Source organism: Protopterus annectens, chromosome 5.part0 (assembly GCF_019279795.1).
Source record: "Protopterus annectens isolate FY-2018-M chromosome 5.part0, PAN1.0, whole genome shotgun sequence".
NCBI lineage: Eukaryota > Metazoa > Chordata > Ceratodontiformes > Protopteridae > Protopterus > Protopterus annectens.
In genome coordinates, this window is record NC_056735.1 from 978,058,307 (window position 1) to 978,076,695 (window position 18,389).

Consider the following 18,389-nt stretch of genomic DNA (forward strand, 5'->3'; position numbering starts at 1 on the left):
TTTCTTTTTCCACCTCTTTAATTTCTCCATGTCTTTTGTCTAATACGATGATGGAAATGGACACCATTCCTAAATCAGAGTATGATTAAACTTTGTGAAATTAGTATTGTTTCAGTCTTTGATGTTAGCTAGATATGCTTTATGCAGCAGCCAAAACGTGCCTAGACTTGACTCCTTCTGCAGTTCATAAGGAACTACATGTACTGGTAACATGTCTAAGTACGAGTGTAAATTTTTTTTTTATAAGACCCATTGCTGCTACTATTATTGGAACTCTCTGGTTATACTTTTTCCACACTGACCTCATTTCTGCCTGTAAATCCTGGTATTTTATGACTTTGTGTCTCTCCGTACACGAGACACTTGTAGTCACTGGGAGTAGCAATTTCAGTGACCAATGCTACTTTTGTCTTCTTTCCATGGACTTAACAACTGGTTTTCTCACATCTATTTCTTGAACTGTTGGTAATGGGTGGTCCCGTGTGATATAAACGTTATCTTTTTCTATAATGCTTTATGGTTCATATTTCCAATGTTTTTCAACTACTTCAATATCATAATGTTTGCACAATCCCCAATTTAACAGTCCTGTCACATTATGCCTTTTTAAGTATAGAGTCCTTCTGTCATTAGTATATCACAACCAGCAACAAGATGTGTGACTGTTTCCTATTCTGTTTTACAAAATCCTCATGTGTCTGTTTCTCCAACATGTTCAATGAACTTAGTGGACTATGTACACATTGGTTTACAGTCTTGGACTGTCATTATTAACCTTTCTTCTTTTGGTTTAAATTCACCTCTCTTTAACTATTCCTGCATTGGATCCTAATCGACTTGAGATTGTTCCATTAGTTTTCTGTACTTGCACAAACAAACGAAGCGGATACAGTCAAATAAATGGAGAAACTGGAAAAACACGCCAAACCTGGACCAGAAGCAACGTGTTGAATAACAGCTTTTCGTTGATGAAAACAGTAGCTACTGCAAAAATCTTCTAATACATGTAAATTGTCAAGACAGACAGAAAATCTTCATTAGATTGTGAAGGAATGCCAGACCAAATATATCCACCGTAAATCTTTTATTCACCAATGCGAAAACCAGAAGAACACTCCAAAAAATAAACCAAGCGCTTTCGCCTGGACAATTCCATTTGCCTGGAATTGTCCAGGCGAAAGCATTGGTGAATAAAAGATTTACGGTGGATATATTTGGTCTGGCATTCCTTCACAATCTAATGAAGATTTTCTGTCTGTCTTGACAATTTACATGTATTAGAAGATTTTTGCAGTAGCTACTGTTTTCATCAACGAAAAGCTGTTATTCAACACGTTGCTTCTGGTCCAGGTTTGGCGTGTTTTTCCAGTTTCTCCATTTCTGTACTTGCAACTATATTTATGATTTTTTTCAGATTTCTTGCTTTCTCATTTGATCCTTCGCCTTTTATTCTTTCTTTTGCTTTTTGGCGCATTCAGTCACTGCCTGATTTTTATCTACTTCTAATTTTATTTCTGCACCCTCTTTACATGGATATGCTTCTGCTAAAGCAAGCAGGGGGTCATCTTAGACTTGCTCGCCTCATGCTTTAAAACTTTCACTATGTTTGGGTCTTGTGAGATCAGCAGATATGTATGCAGTCCTACGATTGCACATCTATACATGTAATCAATTTTGAGGAGGCCCATACCTCCTTCATAACAGGGAATATATAGTCTTGGTATACAGTGATTTTTATAAATCATTTGATAAGCATGAAGCATTTTTCTTGTTTTCCTGTCCAACTGATCTAGTACCTTTTGGGGCCAGTCAGTTACTCCAAAACTGTAAGGACAGAAAAAGTAAATTGGTTTATACCTTAGACTTTGTTCCTAGATATTAGCTGTTTTCAGTATTAAATTTAGTCTTCAAAAATATTCCTTACTAAGTTTTATTTGCATCAGTTCCCAAATATTTATACCTTCCCTCTTGCTCAAGTTCTTCTTTATCACATTCCTGTCTCAGGCTAATGTTTTCTTGGTGCTGCAGCTTTCTTGATTTAAAGGTTGTTTTTGCACATTTATGAAGACCAAATGACATTCTTATGTCATCCAAAAAAGTTTTGACCACTTGCTGTTTATTTATTTGCAGTTTGTTAACTGGGAAAGTCCATTGGGCCAGAATGAGCCCATTTTCAAGGGAGGCCTGGGGAGAAAAGCTCCATATACAATTATTACAAAGCTAATATCAACAAAGTTAACAAATACAATACAATTTTAAATATAGAATATAGAATAATAACATTTGAGCAAGGTGTTGTAACATAGCATTGAATAAAATTAAAACATAAGTATTTTGGAGTATACAGGTATAATTTGGAGTGCTTTCAGTTTCTTATCTGATGAACTATACCATTTTAAATCATCCTCAAAAAGAAGATAATAAGTCTTTACAATTTGTTGTTTTATGGGAGCCAAATTGTAGCCATGACCTAATCTGTTAAGTAGACAGCTTAATGGGTTAAGTGTTAAAGTGTTGTTTCACATGTAGACAGATAAAATGTCAGATCCTAAACCAAAGATCAGATGAATACTGTAGAAACTAATATTCCAAACTGTGGTCCAGAATCCCATAAACAAGCAGCACAGAATTGGAGTTTGACATATTTACTTGGAAGCTGAGTGCTGTTGCTTATTTTTATTTGGTTTAATCAAAAAAACATTCTTAGGAATTGCAAATAATTTGCAGTACCCAACAACTGCAGTAAAAAATGAGATTGTCACAATTCTGCCATCTTATTGGATTTATATGATTAAATTATTTAAAACTACAACCTATAGAATTAAACACTCAGTGCTGACAAACACGTCTTCAATAAAACCAGATACATTGTCTGAATAAGTTACTACCCATGGACTTCATTTTCTAAAGATACCAGTAGATGTCTATTTTTCATTATATCCAGTACATTCTAACCTCCCACCGTTTTCAGATTTGTAAGTATCCCTAGCTCTTTAAGGGTTTTAACTCAGATGTGTTGTTTAGTACTATTTATTTTAAGAACTTCACTGAATAAATCCAGAAAATTTCTCTAATGAGTAGTCTTCATTATTACCACACTGTTTTTTTCTCTTGTAATATCAAACCTTTGTATGACCTATACTTTAAACATAACCATGCATGATGTTCTTCTTGTCTCACTGCTGCAGTCCTAACCATTGGGTTATCTATGCTGTGGTAGCCCTCAGTTGGTCTGAATACCAGAGTCGAGGTTTTGTGCGTCGTCTGCTGTTGCTTGCTGGGTGACGTCAGGTCTTCCGAGCTATAAAGTAGAGCAGGCTACGCCATTACCTCAGTGTTTCTTGCCGTGGAACCTATAGCAGAAACAATTTCCAACAGTGCCAGTCGGCTGTTTCCAGTTTTCGAACTTCAGCCGAAAATGTCTAAAGCTAAGTACCGCGTTGGGGATCCTTCCTTTTTCCTTGCACTAACCAATGTCCGAAAAAGTCAGTAACTGTCTTGCCTTTGGAAAGCAAATACCACACTAAGACTACCATTCTTACTGTATCACTTGCTTAGGCCCAGATCACGACGTACCCCATTGTCAGTTTTGTGCCCTCTTTAACGCTAGAACTATTCATCGTAAAGCTCTGTAGTCAGTTATTTTCATCTTCTGTCTCCGATTACTGATATGGCATCCGTCAGTCAGCAAACCGCAGATCTTCCGAAAAAAATGTAAAGATAAGGATAGAGACAGATGGCATAAGGCCAAGCCTTCCGACGACACCACTACTAAATAGGTCTTCAGTTCTTTGGAATTCAGTGAGGCGCTTTCGCAGCCCCTGATGCCCGACTCGATTACTTCGCATGCCTCTACTGAGACCCCTCCGGAGTCCTGTATGCCGCAGATGTCTACATTGTCTTAACGAGCCTTGGCTGTCTCTGGCTCGGTTGGGTTCTGAGCCACTGAGCAGGCACCGGCTTCCAAGGATACCACTCGCACTTCGGATTTCACTTCAAGGCCTTCGCTCTCTCTCTCTTCTGACTAACACACTGACAGCACCGAGGGATACTCTTCAGGCCAGATTTAGAGCTATTCCTAAGAAAACAGCTAAAAGTCTCCATTCCACTATTCCTCCCCCTCCTCAAACTAGAATGCCTAAAATAGCAGAGGATCTCATCACTTTCATCTGGGGTAATCAGCCCACTCCCACCAAAAGGAGAAAGGATCCTTCTCCAGACATCCAGTCAGATTTAAACTCTGAGGGATCTGACTCCTCTGTTTTTGAAAATCCTCTTACTGCCTATGAAAACTCAGATGCAGAAGAATCTATTCCTTCTGCATCACCTCCGGAGGACTTTTCCTTTGGGGAAACCTTCCACACCCTCAGGGAACACTTCCAATGGGAATCCCTTCCACACCCTCAGGGAACACTTCCAATGGGAATCAACATATTTCCCTCAATCCAAGAAAAAACTAAGAGAGTTTTTGGACCCACCCCAGCATAAGCCTCTGGCCATCCCACCCATCTTGGAGGTGATAGATGATGTTTACCAAGAATCCAGCCTTACCCCTGACACCCTTCCACCTGCCCCCATTAAACCTGGCAGGTACTACAGGGTACCTGACTCACATACATTCCTCTATAGAAATCCTATAGCAGATCCAGAGGTGATTACTCATGGTTCTAAGGGAGTTAAGGCTACCTCTGCAAGGAATCCTATTCCCTCAGACAAAGAATCAAGGGCCCTGGACAGATGGGGTAAAAAAAGTATATACCTCTGCAATTTTAACTATAAGGGCTCTCAACTGTCAGTTTCATTTGTTAAAATATCAACAGCACACTTTGGAACTTTTCAAACAGAAAATGTCTGCTTTACCAGATTTTCCCAACAATAAAGAGATAGCAGAATTACTGCACTCTTCATCTCAGGTGGCAAAGCACTCCTTGCACTGTGGATTTGACCCCCTAGAAGCTTCTAGCAGGGCAGCAGTGACAGGATCTGTTATCAGAAGACATGCATGGTTGAAGGAACATCCTCTCCCACATCATGTCAAAGCTAAAATCATGGATTCACCTCTTGACAAAGACTGCTTGTTCGGACAGAAAACTGAAGAGGTACTTAAAAAGATGGAAGACAAAGCAAAATTGATGCAGACTGTTATAGATTTTCTTCAAGTACAAGCTCCTAGGTTCAGCAGAAATTTTCCCTCTAAACACTGGTCCTTTCCTGCATCAAACAGGCAGGCACAAGGCAAAACCCGTAGGGACAGACCCACCAGTACTCAAACTCAGGGCCAGCAAAGAACTAAATGGTGGCCCCCCTCAAACACTAGAGCAGGGAGTTCAAAAACAACTCTGTATGGAAAAAACTCTCAATGACTACCTTTCCCATCTCTGCCTGCCTCCACCACACCAAAAGCTTGAAGGAAGGCTATCTCTATGCAAAAAAAATTGGAAATCTATAACAAAAGATCAATGGGTCTTAAAAATCATTGCTCAGGGGTACAAATTCAATTTCCAAGAACTACCACCTCCAAGAGGGTACCCAGACCTACCTCCAAACCAGTGGGCAGAAGCACTAAAACAAGTGAAAAACCTAATATTCCTAGAGGTAGTAGAATCTGTGCCTCCAGAACAAGTTGTGAAAGGATTCTATTCCAGATTATTCCTTGTTCCCAGGAAAGAGGGGACTTGGCGTCCCATCCTGGGCCTATCCTTTCTCAATACCTTCCTGGTAATCCCAAAATTCAAACTGCTTACCTTACAACAGCTTCTACCAATGTTGCCAAACAAAGCTTGGATGGTCTTCTTAGACCTAAAGGATGCTTACCTGCATATTCCAATAAGGGAATCATGCAGAAAATTTCTGTGCTTCAGCGCAGGATCATTACACTTTCAATTCTCTGCTTTGCCATTTGGCTTATCTACTGCTCCCAGGGTATTCACCAAATGTCTAGCTCCTCCCATTGCATTTTGCAGGCAAAACAATGTACAGATTTACCCTTACCTGGACGACTGTCTCATCCAGGTAGACTGCAAGGAACTTTTCTTGCAGCACCTCTCATTTGTAAAAACCCTACTCGCTTCCCTGGGGTTCACTATCAATGAAAGGAAATTAAAACAGACACCTACCAGGAAAATCATATTTCTGGGAGCCTTACTGGACACAAAACAGCAAATGGCCTTTCTGTCCCCAGAAAAGCAAAGTTCCCTACCAAAATACTTCATTACTGTGGCCTCCCAAACCCAGCTTTCTGCCAGGAAATTCCTGCAAGCTCTAGGATACATGGCCTCATGCATCCTCCTGGTACCTCTGGCCAGACTGCACATGAGGAAGATTCAGTGGTACCTAAAGAACCTATGGTGTCAGCACTCACATCCTGTGGACACCTCCCTGACTGTGATCCCTTGCATAAGATCAGAGTTCTTCTGGTGGGCCTAGGCCTGTGCTCTGAACAAAGGACTTCCATTCACCCTCTGTCCATCAGACCAGACCATAAGTACAGATGCTTCGGACATTGCCTGGAGCACCCACCTAGAAGGCGGATGCGCCCAAGGTCTCTGGGATGCTCAAATACTACCCTTGCACATCAACCAAAAGGAAATGATAGCAGTGCAAAATTCTCTGGCATCCTTCAAACTCTGCCTCAAACCAGGGGTGGTTCTCATAACAATAGACAACACCACAGTCATGTGGTACATCAACAAACAGGGAGGGACTCAGTCTTACCCCTTGTGCAGACTTGCCATGAACTTGTGGCTAGCAGCCTCATCCATGGGACTACATCTTATAGCCCAATACCTACCGGGCATCAACAACACCCTAGCAGATCACCTAAGCAGAAACCTGCTGGACCCACACGATTGGCAAATACACAGAGACATTTTTCTGCAAATTACCCACACATGGGGAACCCCCAGGTGGACCTCTTTATCTCTCATTTAAATCACCAAGTACAAAAATTCTGCACCACGGAGTACCATCACCTGGCCTGGAAGGTCGATGTTCTGACTTTCCTTTGGAATACCCTCTTTGTATATGCAGTCCCACCTCTTCCTCTCATTCCAAACGTATTAAGCAAGATAAGGGAAGAAAAAACAAGAGCAGTACTTACTGGCCCAGATTAGCTCAGACAGCATTGGTACCCACTGCTGCGCAGCCTATCTTACCAGCCCCCCTGGCAGCTACCTCTGACACCTCACCTGCTTTCCTGGGGGGGGGCAATGCTGCACCCAGACCTTCAGACTGTCAAGCTCTCAGCATGGCTTATTCTACCATAACCAATAAGGAATCTATGCTAAGCAGGCAAGTCCTTGACATCATCACAGAAGCCAGAAGGCCCAGCACCAGAAAATCTTACGCTGGAAAATGGAAAATATTTTGCTCCTGGAGCCAGTCCAAGGGGGCAGACATACATCTGCCCTCCATTCCTCTTATTCTAGATTATCTTGCTGAGCTTCTTAATAAGGATCTCTCCTTCTCCTCCATAAAGATCCATGCCTCTGCCATGTTGGCACACTTTGATACAGAACAGCCATTGTTCTCCCACCCTCTTATCAAACAGCTCCTTAGAGGAGCCTCTAATATCAGGCCTCCCAGAAGACAGCCCACCCCAGCCTGGGACCTGATCTATGTTTTAGAAAAGCTTACTCTGCCTCCATTCAAGCCTGCAGCATCCTCAGAATTAAAGTACCTCTCTTGGAAGACTGCCTTTCTCCTGGCTATTACTTCAGCCAGGAGAGTGTCAGAGCTTCAAGCTTTAATGGCCATTGAGCCTTTTATCATTTTCCATGCAGACAGGGTCTCCCCGAGAACCAATCCCTCCTTCATGCCAAAAGTGGTTTTGGATGTTACCCTCAACCAGGCCATCCACCTGCCCACCTTCTTCCCTAACCCTCAGGACAAGGGGGAAAGGATACTGCATTCTTTGGATGTGCACAGGCAACTCAGATTTTTATCTGGATCGTACAAAGAGATTCAGGAAAACTGACCACCTCTTGGTCAGCTTTAAAACAGGGGCACAGGGGAAACCAATATCCAAGCAGACCATTTCCAAATGGATAGTACACTGCATCCAATTTTGCTACACCTTGCTTGGAAAACCACTTCCTAGGAACATCAGAACCCATTCTACTAGGGCAACCTCTACTTCCACAGCATTCCTTAGAGAGGTACCCACCAAGGACATCCTGGAAGCTGCCACATGGACTTCAGTCCACACCCTCATCAAACATTACCATCTGAATCTATTCTCAAAAGCTAGGGCTGGATTTGCCTCTGCAGTTCTGCAGGGCATGCTCACCCAATCTTAAGTTTCTATCAACCTTCCACCCTTCTCCTCAGCTTTGAGAATCTTCCCAATGGTTAGAACTGCAGCACTGAGACACAAAGAACATAGCACAGTTGAGTACACTTACCATAAATGTAGATGTTACAGTGTTCTCACTGCTGCAGTCATGCTTTCCCTCTCTCCTTCCCCTTATATCGGCTGCACTTAGAGAGAGACATATTTCTATGGGGGTCTCTGACCCCAGGACTGCTACTACTAATTATTAAAATTGGTCTTCTTTGGTTCGTTAAGGCAAGAAAAACTGAGGTAATGGCGTTGCCTGCTCTCCTTTATGGCTCGGACGACCTGACATCACCCAGCAAGCGACAGCAGATGACGCACAAAACCTTGACTCTGGTATTCGGACCGACTGAGGCCTACCACAGCATGGATAACCCAATGGTTAGGACTGCAGCAGTGAGAACACTCGAACATCTACATTTATGGTAAATGTACACAACTGTACTTTACTACTTGGTGATTAAATGAGGTATTAATACTTCTATTTTGATTATCATTGTTCTCTAGTTTTTCTTTTTAATGCCATATTTATTTTTCTCACAAACATTGCCATATCTAGTGAAAGGCGATAAACTACTTTACTGAATATTGTGTTCTGACTTGATAGAAGAAAAACTCCTGATTCTGTGTGCGTACATGAATTACAGTGGCTGCATCAACCTATAAGCAAAATGAAATGTGGACAAAGCCAAAAAATAATGAATGTGTGTGTGTGTGTGTGTGTGTGTGTGTGTGTGTGGAAGGTGTGGGGGGGAGAAAGGCCCAAAATCATGGATACATTTCAAATATTGTTCTTAAGAAGTTAGATAGTTGTCAGAATAGCAGGATGTGCAGTGGCATGCATTTGCTGAAGGATATGAAGTCTGAAACTCATAGTCCATTATTTAGTAACTTCGATCCTCAATGATTTGCCAGAAAACCACAAATTTTATGAGGACCAGACCAAAAATATGAATCAAAATCTGGACAGTTGAGTAGTATGGCCACATATAAAATACAACTTAGTCTGTTCTCAGCATTCCATAATTTATTATGATTATTGTGCCAAATTTACCCCTATTGTCTTCCCTTACAAAAGTTCATGCTATCACATGGTCACAATAATTATTTTAATGTATAATTAATATGCTTAATATTTCATTGTTTATGGATACAATCTCTCATTACATTTAGTTGTGAAATATGGTTATTTATGAATGTAATGTGTTGCATCATCTGTTGTTTAGGACATCTGTATTCTAACTCTTTTATATTTAACTTATTCCCTTCCTTACCTCTGAAATATATTTTTCCAGGATTTGATGAGGTTTTTTAACAAAATGGTTAATGTGCTGCTCTTACCATCTAAAAGTTCTGAGTGCAAGCCTTGTTTTGGTAGTATATCCCTTTGTGGTTTGACTTGTGTAATGTAAGTAGTCAGACAAAATTCAGTTTGAGGGTTGGTATAATGGTTAAGGTGTTTGGCTCACAGATAAAAGTAACATGTCTTGGCTTAAAATGGCCCACAGGGACAGCTAGTCTAGTATTTACCTATGAACCTATATACTATGAACTTATGAATGGCCACTATCTGCAAATCTCACCTGCATATCATTTGCTTTGACTTCTGTGACTTTTTTCTTGTAAACATAACTTCTTTTTCTCTTCAAAATTGTGTTTTTGGAATATTTCTTGTAAAGTATGATGGCTGAAAATTGAGTTCTCAGTAATGGGTATTTTTTTGTCATCTTTCTGATCAAGCTTCTTTTCTGATGTCATCCAGATTTAAATTATCCAGAAGAGCAGTTTGTACTTGGCTAACATGCGCCTTAATCTCAATACCAGTATGACTGTTATTGTCACATGTAACAGAATTATTCATCTCATCCAGTCATCCTGTCCATAGAGAAGTAAAATCCAAAAATGCTCAGAAATGTAATTTGCCATGTACTCCCACCACGGTATTGCAAAATTATTACAAGTTGGAACTACACTAGGAACTGTTGAAGTACATCAGATTTACTGTTAAATTGTGTTAGAGGCCACAAAAGCATTGTTTTAGCAGTGTGCTTACCACTTCTGTCAAAAAATCCAAATTTCTTCTAATAATATATTTCTGTCTGTTCTAGTTGATATTTTAATCCTGTTACAGCAGTATAGCAAATAGGGACATATGCCATTGTAATGTCCAACTAGATACCACCCTATTTGCATTTGCTTGTCATTGACTGATGCATTTGAAATGTCATTGCTACCATTTGCATTGCCAGAACAATGATGTTCTTGCTGATCAGTGTCGCAGTCATGACATCTAAGAACTGTTCTGCAGGCTTCCACAGATCCACCTCCTACCCCAGACTGGGCTAAGTCCTCCTTCCTAGGGATATCTGCACATTCCTGTGTTCCCTGTGTAAGAAGGGGGCAGCCCATGCCATCTTCAGTTCTTTCATTTTCAGTCAGACTATGGATTGTTCCACAGTTTTCTACAGCGCGCTTCATCTTTTTTCATGTGTTCATTTCTGCCGTAGCATATATTCAGTATCTACTCACAGCGATGGAGTCTGGTCGACAGACATTTTATGTTGGCTCTGCTTGGGATGCTGGTTCTCATCAGTACATGTTATGTTCAGTCTCCTGGTACTGCTCTTCAAGAGTATTACATAAACTATTCCTGTACAGAATTGTCTAAATTTGTTGGGAACGAGGAATAAATTGATAATGGTCATTGCAGAGGAAGGGAATGCAAGTTAAGAAAGAAATTTGGATGTCAGCAGTGAAGTTTATGCTATGTAAGCTGAACTTGGGACTGCAAATATTTCTTGAAAAGACTTGTGTTGACTCCATCTCAGGAGCATTATCATTTTTTTTACTTTTTTTTTTTTTTTTTTTTTACTACTTTTAGGCATCAAGGACTTCATGTGTGAGCTCTGTGGGAAGACTTTTAGTGAGAAGAACACAATGGAGACTCATAAACTGATTCACACAGGTAAGACTTTTGCATTTAGAAAAAGAATAATTACTGAAAGAGGTGCTAGAATTCAAACTGGAAAAACAGCTATGTCAGGGAGTGAGTGGCATATATGCATTCTTTTCAGCTCTTTACTTAGGAATGGCACTAACACAAATGATGTACAGTTATGCCAAGGTGCATTTTGTCCTTTTGTACCAGCTTTGATTTTAACAATTTAAGTTTCAATAAGTGTACTGCCTGATAAGACTAAACATTTTCAGAACTGACTGTATATGTTTGTTTATATAGTTTGTCTTCCTATTTATTTTCTTAACCAGATATGCTGTCTCCATTTGGGCCCACTTAAAACTGAAATGCACAATATTTTGTTAACCTTTTGCTCCTTCTGCCTGCCGGTCATCAGTCCACTTCGAGCCAAAGGTCCCGTTTTGTTTTTGTCCGTTTTTTTTCATCAGTGAGATGAGTTTTGACTGTGAGTGTCCATCATTAAAGCCGGCATCTGGGAGTGGTGCAGTTTTTTTGTCCATTAAGCCCTATTCCTATGCCTGCCTAGTGACATCCTGTGGGAGACATGTACAGTGGCCATCAGTGCTGCACCAGTCCTCACCTCCACAAGAGGTTGATGTCAGCTGGGACTGACTGTCTACCTCTGAAGAAACCCATGATCTAATGTTAATCTTCGTTCATTCATTACTGATGGGTTATCGGTTCCGTCCTCAGAACCAAGCTGGCCAATATCAAGCTTGCGTCAGCCCAAAACTCTCAACCCAAGGTCCTACCCAGAATGCTCTGCTCCCTGTGACCTCAGATCTCATTTGCCACGTTGCTGAACAGCCATGTCAAGCCACTCTCTCAACTAAGTGTCTAATTTTTTGACAGTTTATATATTATTACTCTAAATTTTTTTCCCAAAAGTTTATTCTAATATTTTCCTACCCTGTCGCACACTTTAGACTCTCTCCCTCTAGTCTTTTCCCTCTTTACTTACCTTGTAATTCTACATTACCATTATTAGTAATCCTTCCTTTTCTCCTTTTACCCTTTTCTTGGGTAACCGTTATTCTTCCTTTTGCCACTGTTCTTCTTCTCCACACCAGCTATGTCGGATAAGAAAAGTTCCATTGGTTTCAAGCAGTGCAAAGATTGCAGCCATAAGTTACCACTTTCCGATGCCCATGACTTATGTGTCTATTGTCTAAATGTCTCCCACTTGACTGTAGATCCTCCGTGTGAGATTTGTAAAAACTTCTCTACCAGGACTCTCAACGAGAGGAAGAATAAGTTAATTTTGAAAGGTCTCCTCAAGTCTCCTTTCTCTGAGGCTATTTCTGGGTTGGAGGGCTCACCCCCTCCTGTTAACCCCCGCAAGAGGCGTTCTTCCTCTTCTTCATCAAAGTCACTCCCTTCTTTTTCCTCTGGAGATGGTAGGGAGTCGACTCACAAGAAGGTGAAATTGATTACTACTCCAGTGCTGCCACCTGTGACCCTGTCTGCTCCAGTCTCGGCACCACCCCAAATGATCCTGACTACAGCCATGTCTCCTTTAGCAATATCGACTACGGTTCCGAAAGTTCTGTCACAACCCCTTACAGCACCGTCAATACAGTTTCAGTTCCCTTTGGCACCGTTGGTACAGTCAGTTTCGGCTCCAAGTATGACTTTTCTGTACTCCATGGCACAGAATTTTTCGGCACTGACATGTACTTCGGTGCAGTCCTTCTCGGCACCGTCCTTTTTGCCGGTGCAGATAATTTTCACTATGGCACCATACCCTTCGGGGCAGACCTTTGGCTTTATGGTGCAGACATCTTCAACTACTATGGTGCTGACATCTTCGGGGCAGGCCTTTTCCACACCATTTTCTTTGGTGCAGATTTCCTCGGCTCTGAGCTCTGCACCTATTGAATTAGCAAGGACCAAATATTCCCCTTCACTGGATCCTTTTGCAAGCAGTCAGTATAGTCCTTTCCTAGAAAGACTATAATTGCCATCAGCCTTCTCCATGAGGTCAACCAAGAGTCTCTCTAAGCAGGATGTGTTACGGCTTGTTGACCAGTTGCTTGTGGCCAGAGGTCTCTTTCAACCGTCGACGTCCACGTTCTCCCATTCAGTTGAGCGTATTTTGCCTCAAACACTGACATATGCTCCTCCTTTGACTTCCCCTCAAGTTTCAAAGCCTATTACTCCGACAGCAGCTTCCCTCCCTCCAACTCCAATAGTGAATCTCACTTTGGAACCAGAGTCGTCCTTGTGGCCTTTGGTGCATTGGGCATTGGGCTGTTCTCAGGCCAGTGGCAGTGCCATTGGGGAGGGCATTCCTGGCTCCATGCCGATTTTCTTTCTATGCACCTTCCAGGGATGCTGTCTCTCTCTTACTGTTCACGGTTCTCCTGAGACTCCTGGTCTGGGGGTGGGCTCATCGGTTGTCGTGCTCGGTTCTGGGCTCCCATTCCTCCTTGGGCGGGCCAGCCTTCCAGACCATGGAGAGGGCACTTGCTTCTGCTGGCAAAGCTCAAATGTCAGAGTCCTCTCCCCCCCTCTGTGCCGCAACTACCACAAGATTCAACTCCCAGACACCGGGCACAAGAGCCTCAGGTCTCTCTTCCTCAGGAGAACCCCTCTTTGCAGTCTTCCCCAGAACCTCCCACTGAAGAAGCTCCCCACAAAGCATCATGCAGGAGGAAGCACATGGACTCCACTGATGAGTCATTGACTGAAGATTTGGATTTTGATGACGGGGAAGGGTCCCCATGGTCACCCTCTAATGAGGTGTCCTTTGGTGACATCCTCGAGATCCTTAGACAGAGGGTTGACTGGAAGCCTTCTAATCTTTCCTCTGAGGAATCCAACCAGCTCTCTGAAACCTTGCCAGGAGTTGTTTCTGACGAAGTCCATGATAATGTGGCTTCTTAGCCACCCTAGAGTCCATTTCCAACTCTTCCATGCGTCTTATTTCTCACGCAATGGAAGGGGCAGCTAAAGCAGCAGGCTCAGGTATAGTCACCAGACGACATGCTTGGATGCACCTTTGTGACTCCTTTAAGGTTTCCTTCAGGATTGCCCCCATAGAGGCCACTTCTTTGTTTGGCCCTAAAGTCAAGGATACGCTGGCATGGTGCAAACAAGATAGCAAGATCTTGTCTGCCATTGGTGTCAGACACTCCACTCCTCAGTTATTCTATTCCAGAAATCAGAGGAGCAGAAAGATCTGGCACAAGAAATCACGGGTCTATATTAGATAAACGAAAGTTTATCTTACCGAACACTAACATAAGAGAAAATCCTGGAACCCGAAACCGGAATTGTGAGATTGCAGTACAGTGAAAATGGGAATATTTGCTCTATCCTCACTGTAGTGCAATCTCGGAGTTGGAATATATATTTAGTGGGGGGGGGTGCAGCCCCCCACAATTGCAGTTTCGAGTTCTGGGATTTTCGATAATGTCACTGTTCGGTAAGATAAACTTTCGTTTATCTAATATAGACCCAAAAATCACAGGGTTCTTTCCGGGATGCACTTGCCGAGTTTTCCCCTAGAGGCAGAGATGGAAACTGCAATGGAAGATGCCCCTTTGGGGCAGAGGAGGTCTGTGAAACCTGGGTTCCAGAGATTCTTTCTCTGGCCAAACCCTATTAGCGCTCCTGAGGCATTGTCCGACTGCTCACCTCTGGAAGCGGTCGGGGTCATTTCTTCTTGTATCCAGCTGCCTGGCAAAAGATAACAGCCGACTCTTGGGGACAGTGGATTATATCCAAAGGCTATCACATCCCCTTCCATCTTTGCCCAGTATCATGAAGAGTGTTACCCGACGTTCCACCCAGTCAAAGGGAAACAGCAGCACATGAAATCAAAAAGCTGCTACAAAGAGTAATCTAGACGGTCCCCCCAGACCAAATAGGATCCGGATTTTACTCAAGGTTCTTTTTAGTGCCAAAAAAGACAGGGGACTGGAGACCAATTTTGGATCACAATAAACAAATTTGTAAAGACGGAGAAATTCCAGATGGTCACTGTTCAGTCTGTCCTTCCTCTTCCGGAAGAAGGAAATTGGATGTGCTCTGTAGATCTTCAATATGCATATTACCACATAAAAATGGACAAATGCTCAAGAAGATACCTCCGCTTCCATATAGGAGCCAGTCACTACCAGATGTTCTTCGTGTTTCACTGTTGCAGTCATCACATTTGGGTTACCTGTCTGCAGGTAGCCCTCAGCTTGCCTGAATACCAGAGTCTTGGGATTTCTATGTCGGATGCTGTGGCTTCTTCCATGATGTCAGGTCATCAGAGGTATAAAACATGCAGCCGATGTCATTACGTCAGTCTTTCTTGCCGTGCGGTGTCGAAAGCAGAAGCAGTTCGCAAGTGCCGGTCGATTCCTGAAATTTTCGTTTTCGAGTTTCAGACCTGAAGTCTTCTAAAAGATAAGTACCCCGTTGAGGATCCTTTTTTCTTGCTGTAATCGATGTCAGAAAAAATTAATAATTGTATTGCCTGCGGAAAGCAAATAACTCACAGAGATTTTCATTCTTATTGTGTCTCACCAGACCACGCCATCCCTCGCTGTTGGTTTTGTGCCTTGTTCAGCACCCGTACTATTCATTGTTAGGCAATTGTTGTAGCTAAATTCTTTTGCTGTCGATCTCCGTACTCTGAAATGGCTTCATTTTGCCATCCGACTACCGATTTTCCAAAAAAGTGTAAGGATAAAGACAGAGACAGACTGCGTAGGTTTAAAACTGCTGAAGCTACCGCTAAGGTAGTCACCAGTCCGCCGGTACTCCGAGAGGTGCTTTCGCAGCCTCTGATACCTGCTTCTACAAATTTGCAGGCCTCTACTGAGACCTATTCGGAGTCCAGTATGCCACGAGATGCTTTTTTGACTATAAAATCTGTGGATATCTCTACCTTGGATAGGTCCGGAGCCGCTGTGCAGGCACCGGCTTCTTAGGGTGTATTCTGACCTCCCAATCTTCATATTAAACTGACTACTTCGTTTCAAACCAAAAATACTGAATTTCTCAGGTCTAAAGTCCGCACTACACCTAGGAAACCGACGACCAAAGCGCATTCTCAGGCCCACAAGCCACAAAAACAAATGCTTAGAATGGCTGAAGACCTCATTACCTTAATTAGGGGAAACCAGCCTTCCCTCTCAAAGAGACCTAGAACTGATTTTCCTTCTGATTCTTTTGATCAGGATTCTGAGTACTCTGATCCCTCTGATTATCAAGACATACCCTTATTCTACCTATGAGGATTCTGATGCAGAGGAAACCATTCCCTCTGCTTCCCTCTGCTTCCCCGCCAGAAGATTTTTCTTTTGGTGAAACCCTGCATACCTGTAGAGAGCATTTCTGCTGGGAGAGCCAGGACTACTCTCAGTCCAAGAAGAGACTAAGGGGAATTTTTAGACTTGCCATAGCACAGGCCTCTAGCTATCCCTCCTGTTCTGGAAATTATAGATGATGTATTCTTGGAATCCAGCCTTACCCCTGATACTTTGCCTCCAGCTCCCAGGAAGCCTGATAGGTACTACAGAGTACCTGACTCCCACAAATTCCTTTTTTAAGAATCCTTCTGCGGATCCAGAGACCATTTCCCAGGGACCTAATGGCAAGGCTACAACTGCCAAAAATCCTACCCCTTTGGACAGGGATTCTAGGGCTTTAGACAGATGGGGTAAGAAGGTATACACCTCTGCTACTCTGGCAATTAGGGCCTTGAATTGCCAGTTTCATATGTTAAAGTATCAGCATGTTATGGAACTAATTAAGCAGAAAATGATGTTGATTCCTGACTGTGCAGAACACAAAGGTTTGCAAGAGTTAATGCATTCTGCTAACCAAGATAGTAAACATACTTTGCAATGTGGGTTTGATGCCTTAGAAGCATCTTGCAGTGAGAGCTCTGTTCTTAGAAGGCATGATTGGCTTATGGAAAACACTTGCCAGATCATGTCAAAGCAAAATTACTAGATGCACCATTAAACGAAGAGCATCTATTTGGCAATAAAGCAGAAGAAGTCCTCAAAAGGATGGAGGAAGAAGCTAAATCTATGCAAACTGTTAAAGATTTCTTACAAGTACAGCCACCTAGATTCAGTAGGCATTGGCCTTTGGAAAACTGGTCCTTTCCAGTCCCATCCAGGCCTTCAGTCCAACCCTAGGGGCAGCAGACCACCAAGAATTCAGTCTCAGGTTATACACAGATCTAACCAGTGGAGTGTTCCCAAGTCCAAAACAAGGTGTAGTAAGCCACCAGCCTGTAGTAAAATGGCACAATGACTTATCTTCAACTCTTCCAAGCCATGCCCTAGTACTTTCACCTTTAGGAGGGAAACTTTCCCTGCATGCCAAAAACTGGAAATGTATTACTCAAGACTGATGGGTCTTAAACATTGTTTCCCAGGGATACAGATTCCACTTCCACTCACTTCCAACCCTAAGTGGATGGCCAGACCTCCCCCCAAACCAGTGGGCAGAGGCTCAAAAGCAAGTACTTTCTCTCCTCAGTATCAAGGCTATTCAACCTGTCCCAGCAGAAGAAAGGGGACAAGGCCTTTATTACAGATTGTTTCTGGTTCCCAGAAAAGAAAACTCTTGGCATCCTATCCTGGATCTGTCTATTCTCAACACCTTTCTGGTGGTTCCAAAATTCAAAATGCTAACTCTCCAGCAGCTGCTTCCTTTGCTAGCCAAGGACTCCTGGCTAGCAGCCCTAGACTTAAAAGAAGCTTATCTGCACATCCTCATAACGGAATCCTGCAGGAAATATCTGCATTTCAGAGCAGACTCCATGCACTATCAGTTCTCTGCACTTCCCTTTGGCTTATCTACTGCGCCCAGGGTATTCACAAAGTGCCTAGCTCCAGCCATTGCATATTGCAGGCAGAGAAGAATTCAAATTTACCCATACTTAGACGATTGCCTAATTCAGGAGGACAGTCAGGACTTGCTACTACAGCACCTGGCTTTTGTAAAGAGATTTCTAACTTCACTGGGGTACACCATCAACGAAAAGAAATCACAGCTGGTACCCAGCAAACAGATTGTATTCCTGGGAGCAAGCTTGAACATGACTTCCCAGATGGCATTCCTCAC

The 18,389-nt window shown here is 42.5% G+C and overlaps 1 protein-coding gene across 1 annotated transcript in view; it reads left to right on the forward strand.

The window, feature by feature from the left end:
- Window positions 1-18,389, forward strand: part of PRDM15 (PR/SET domain 15) — an 852,733-nt gene that overhangs the window by 585,115 nt on the left and 249,229 nt on the right. The window contains exon 20 of the mRNA XM_044071950.1: window positions 11,217-11,300. Within this exon, the coding sequence (XP_043927885.1) occupies window positions 11,217-11,300 (84 nt within the window). The remainder of the gene's footprint in view (window positions 1-11,216; window positions 11,301-18,389) is intronic.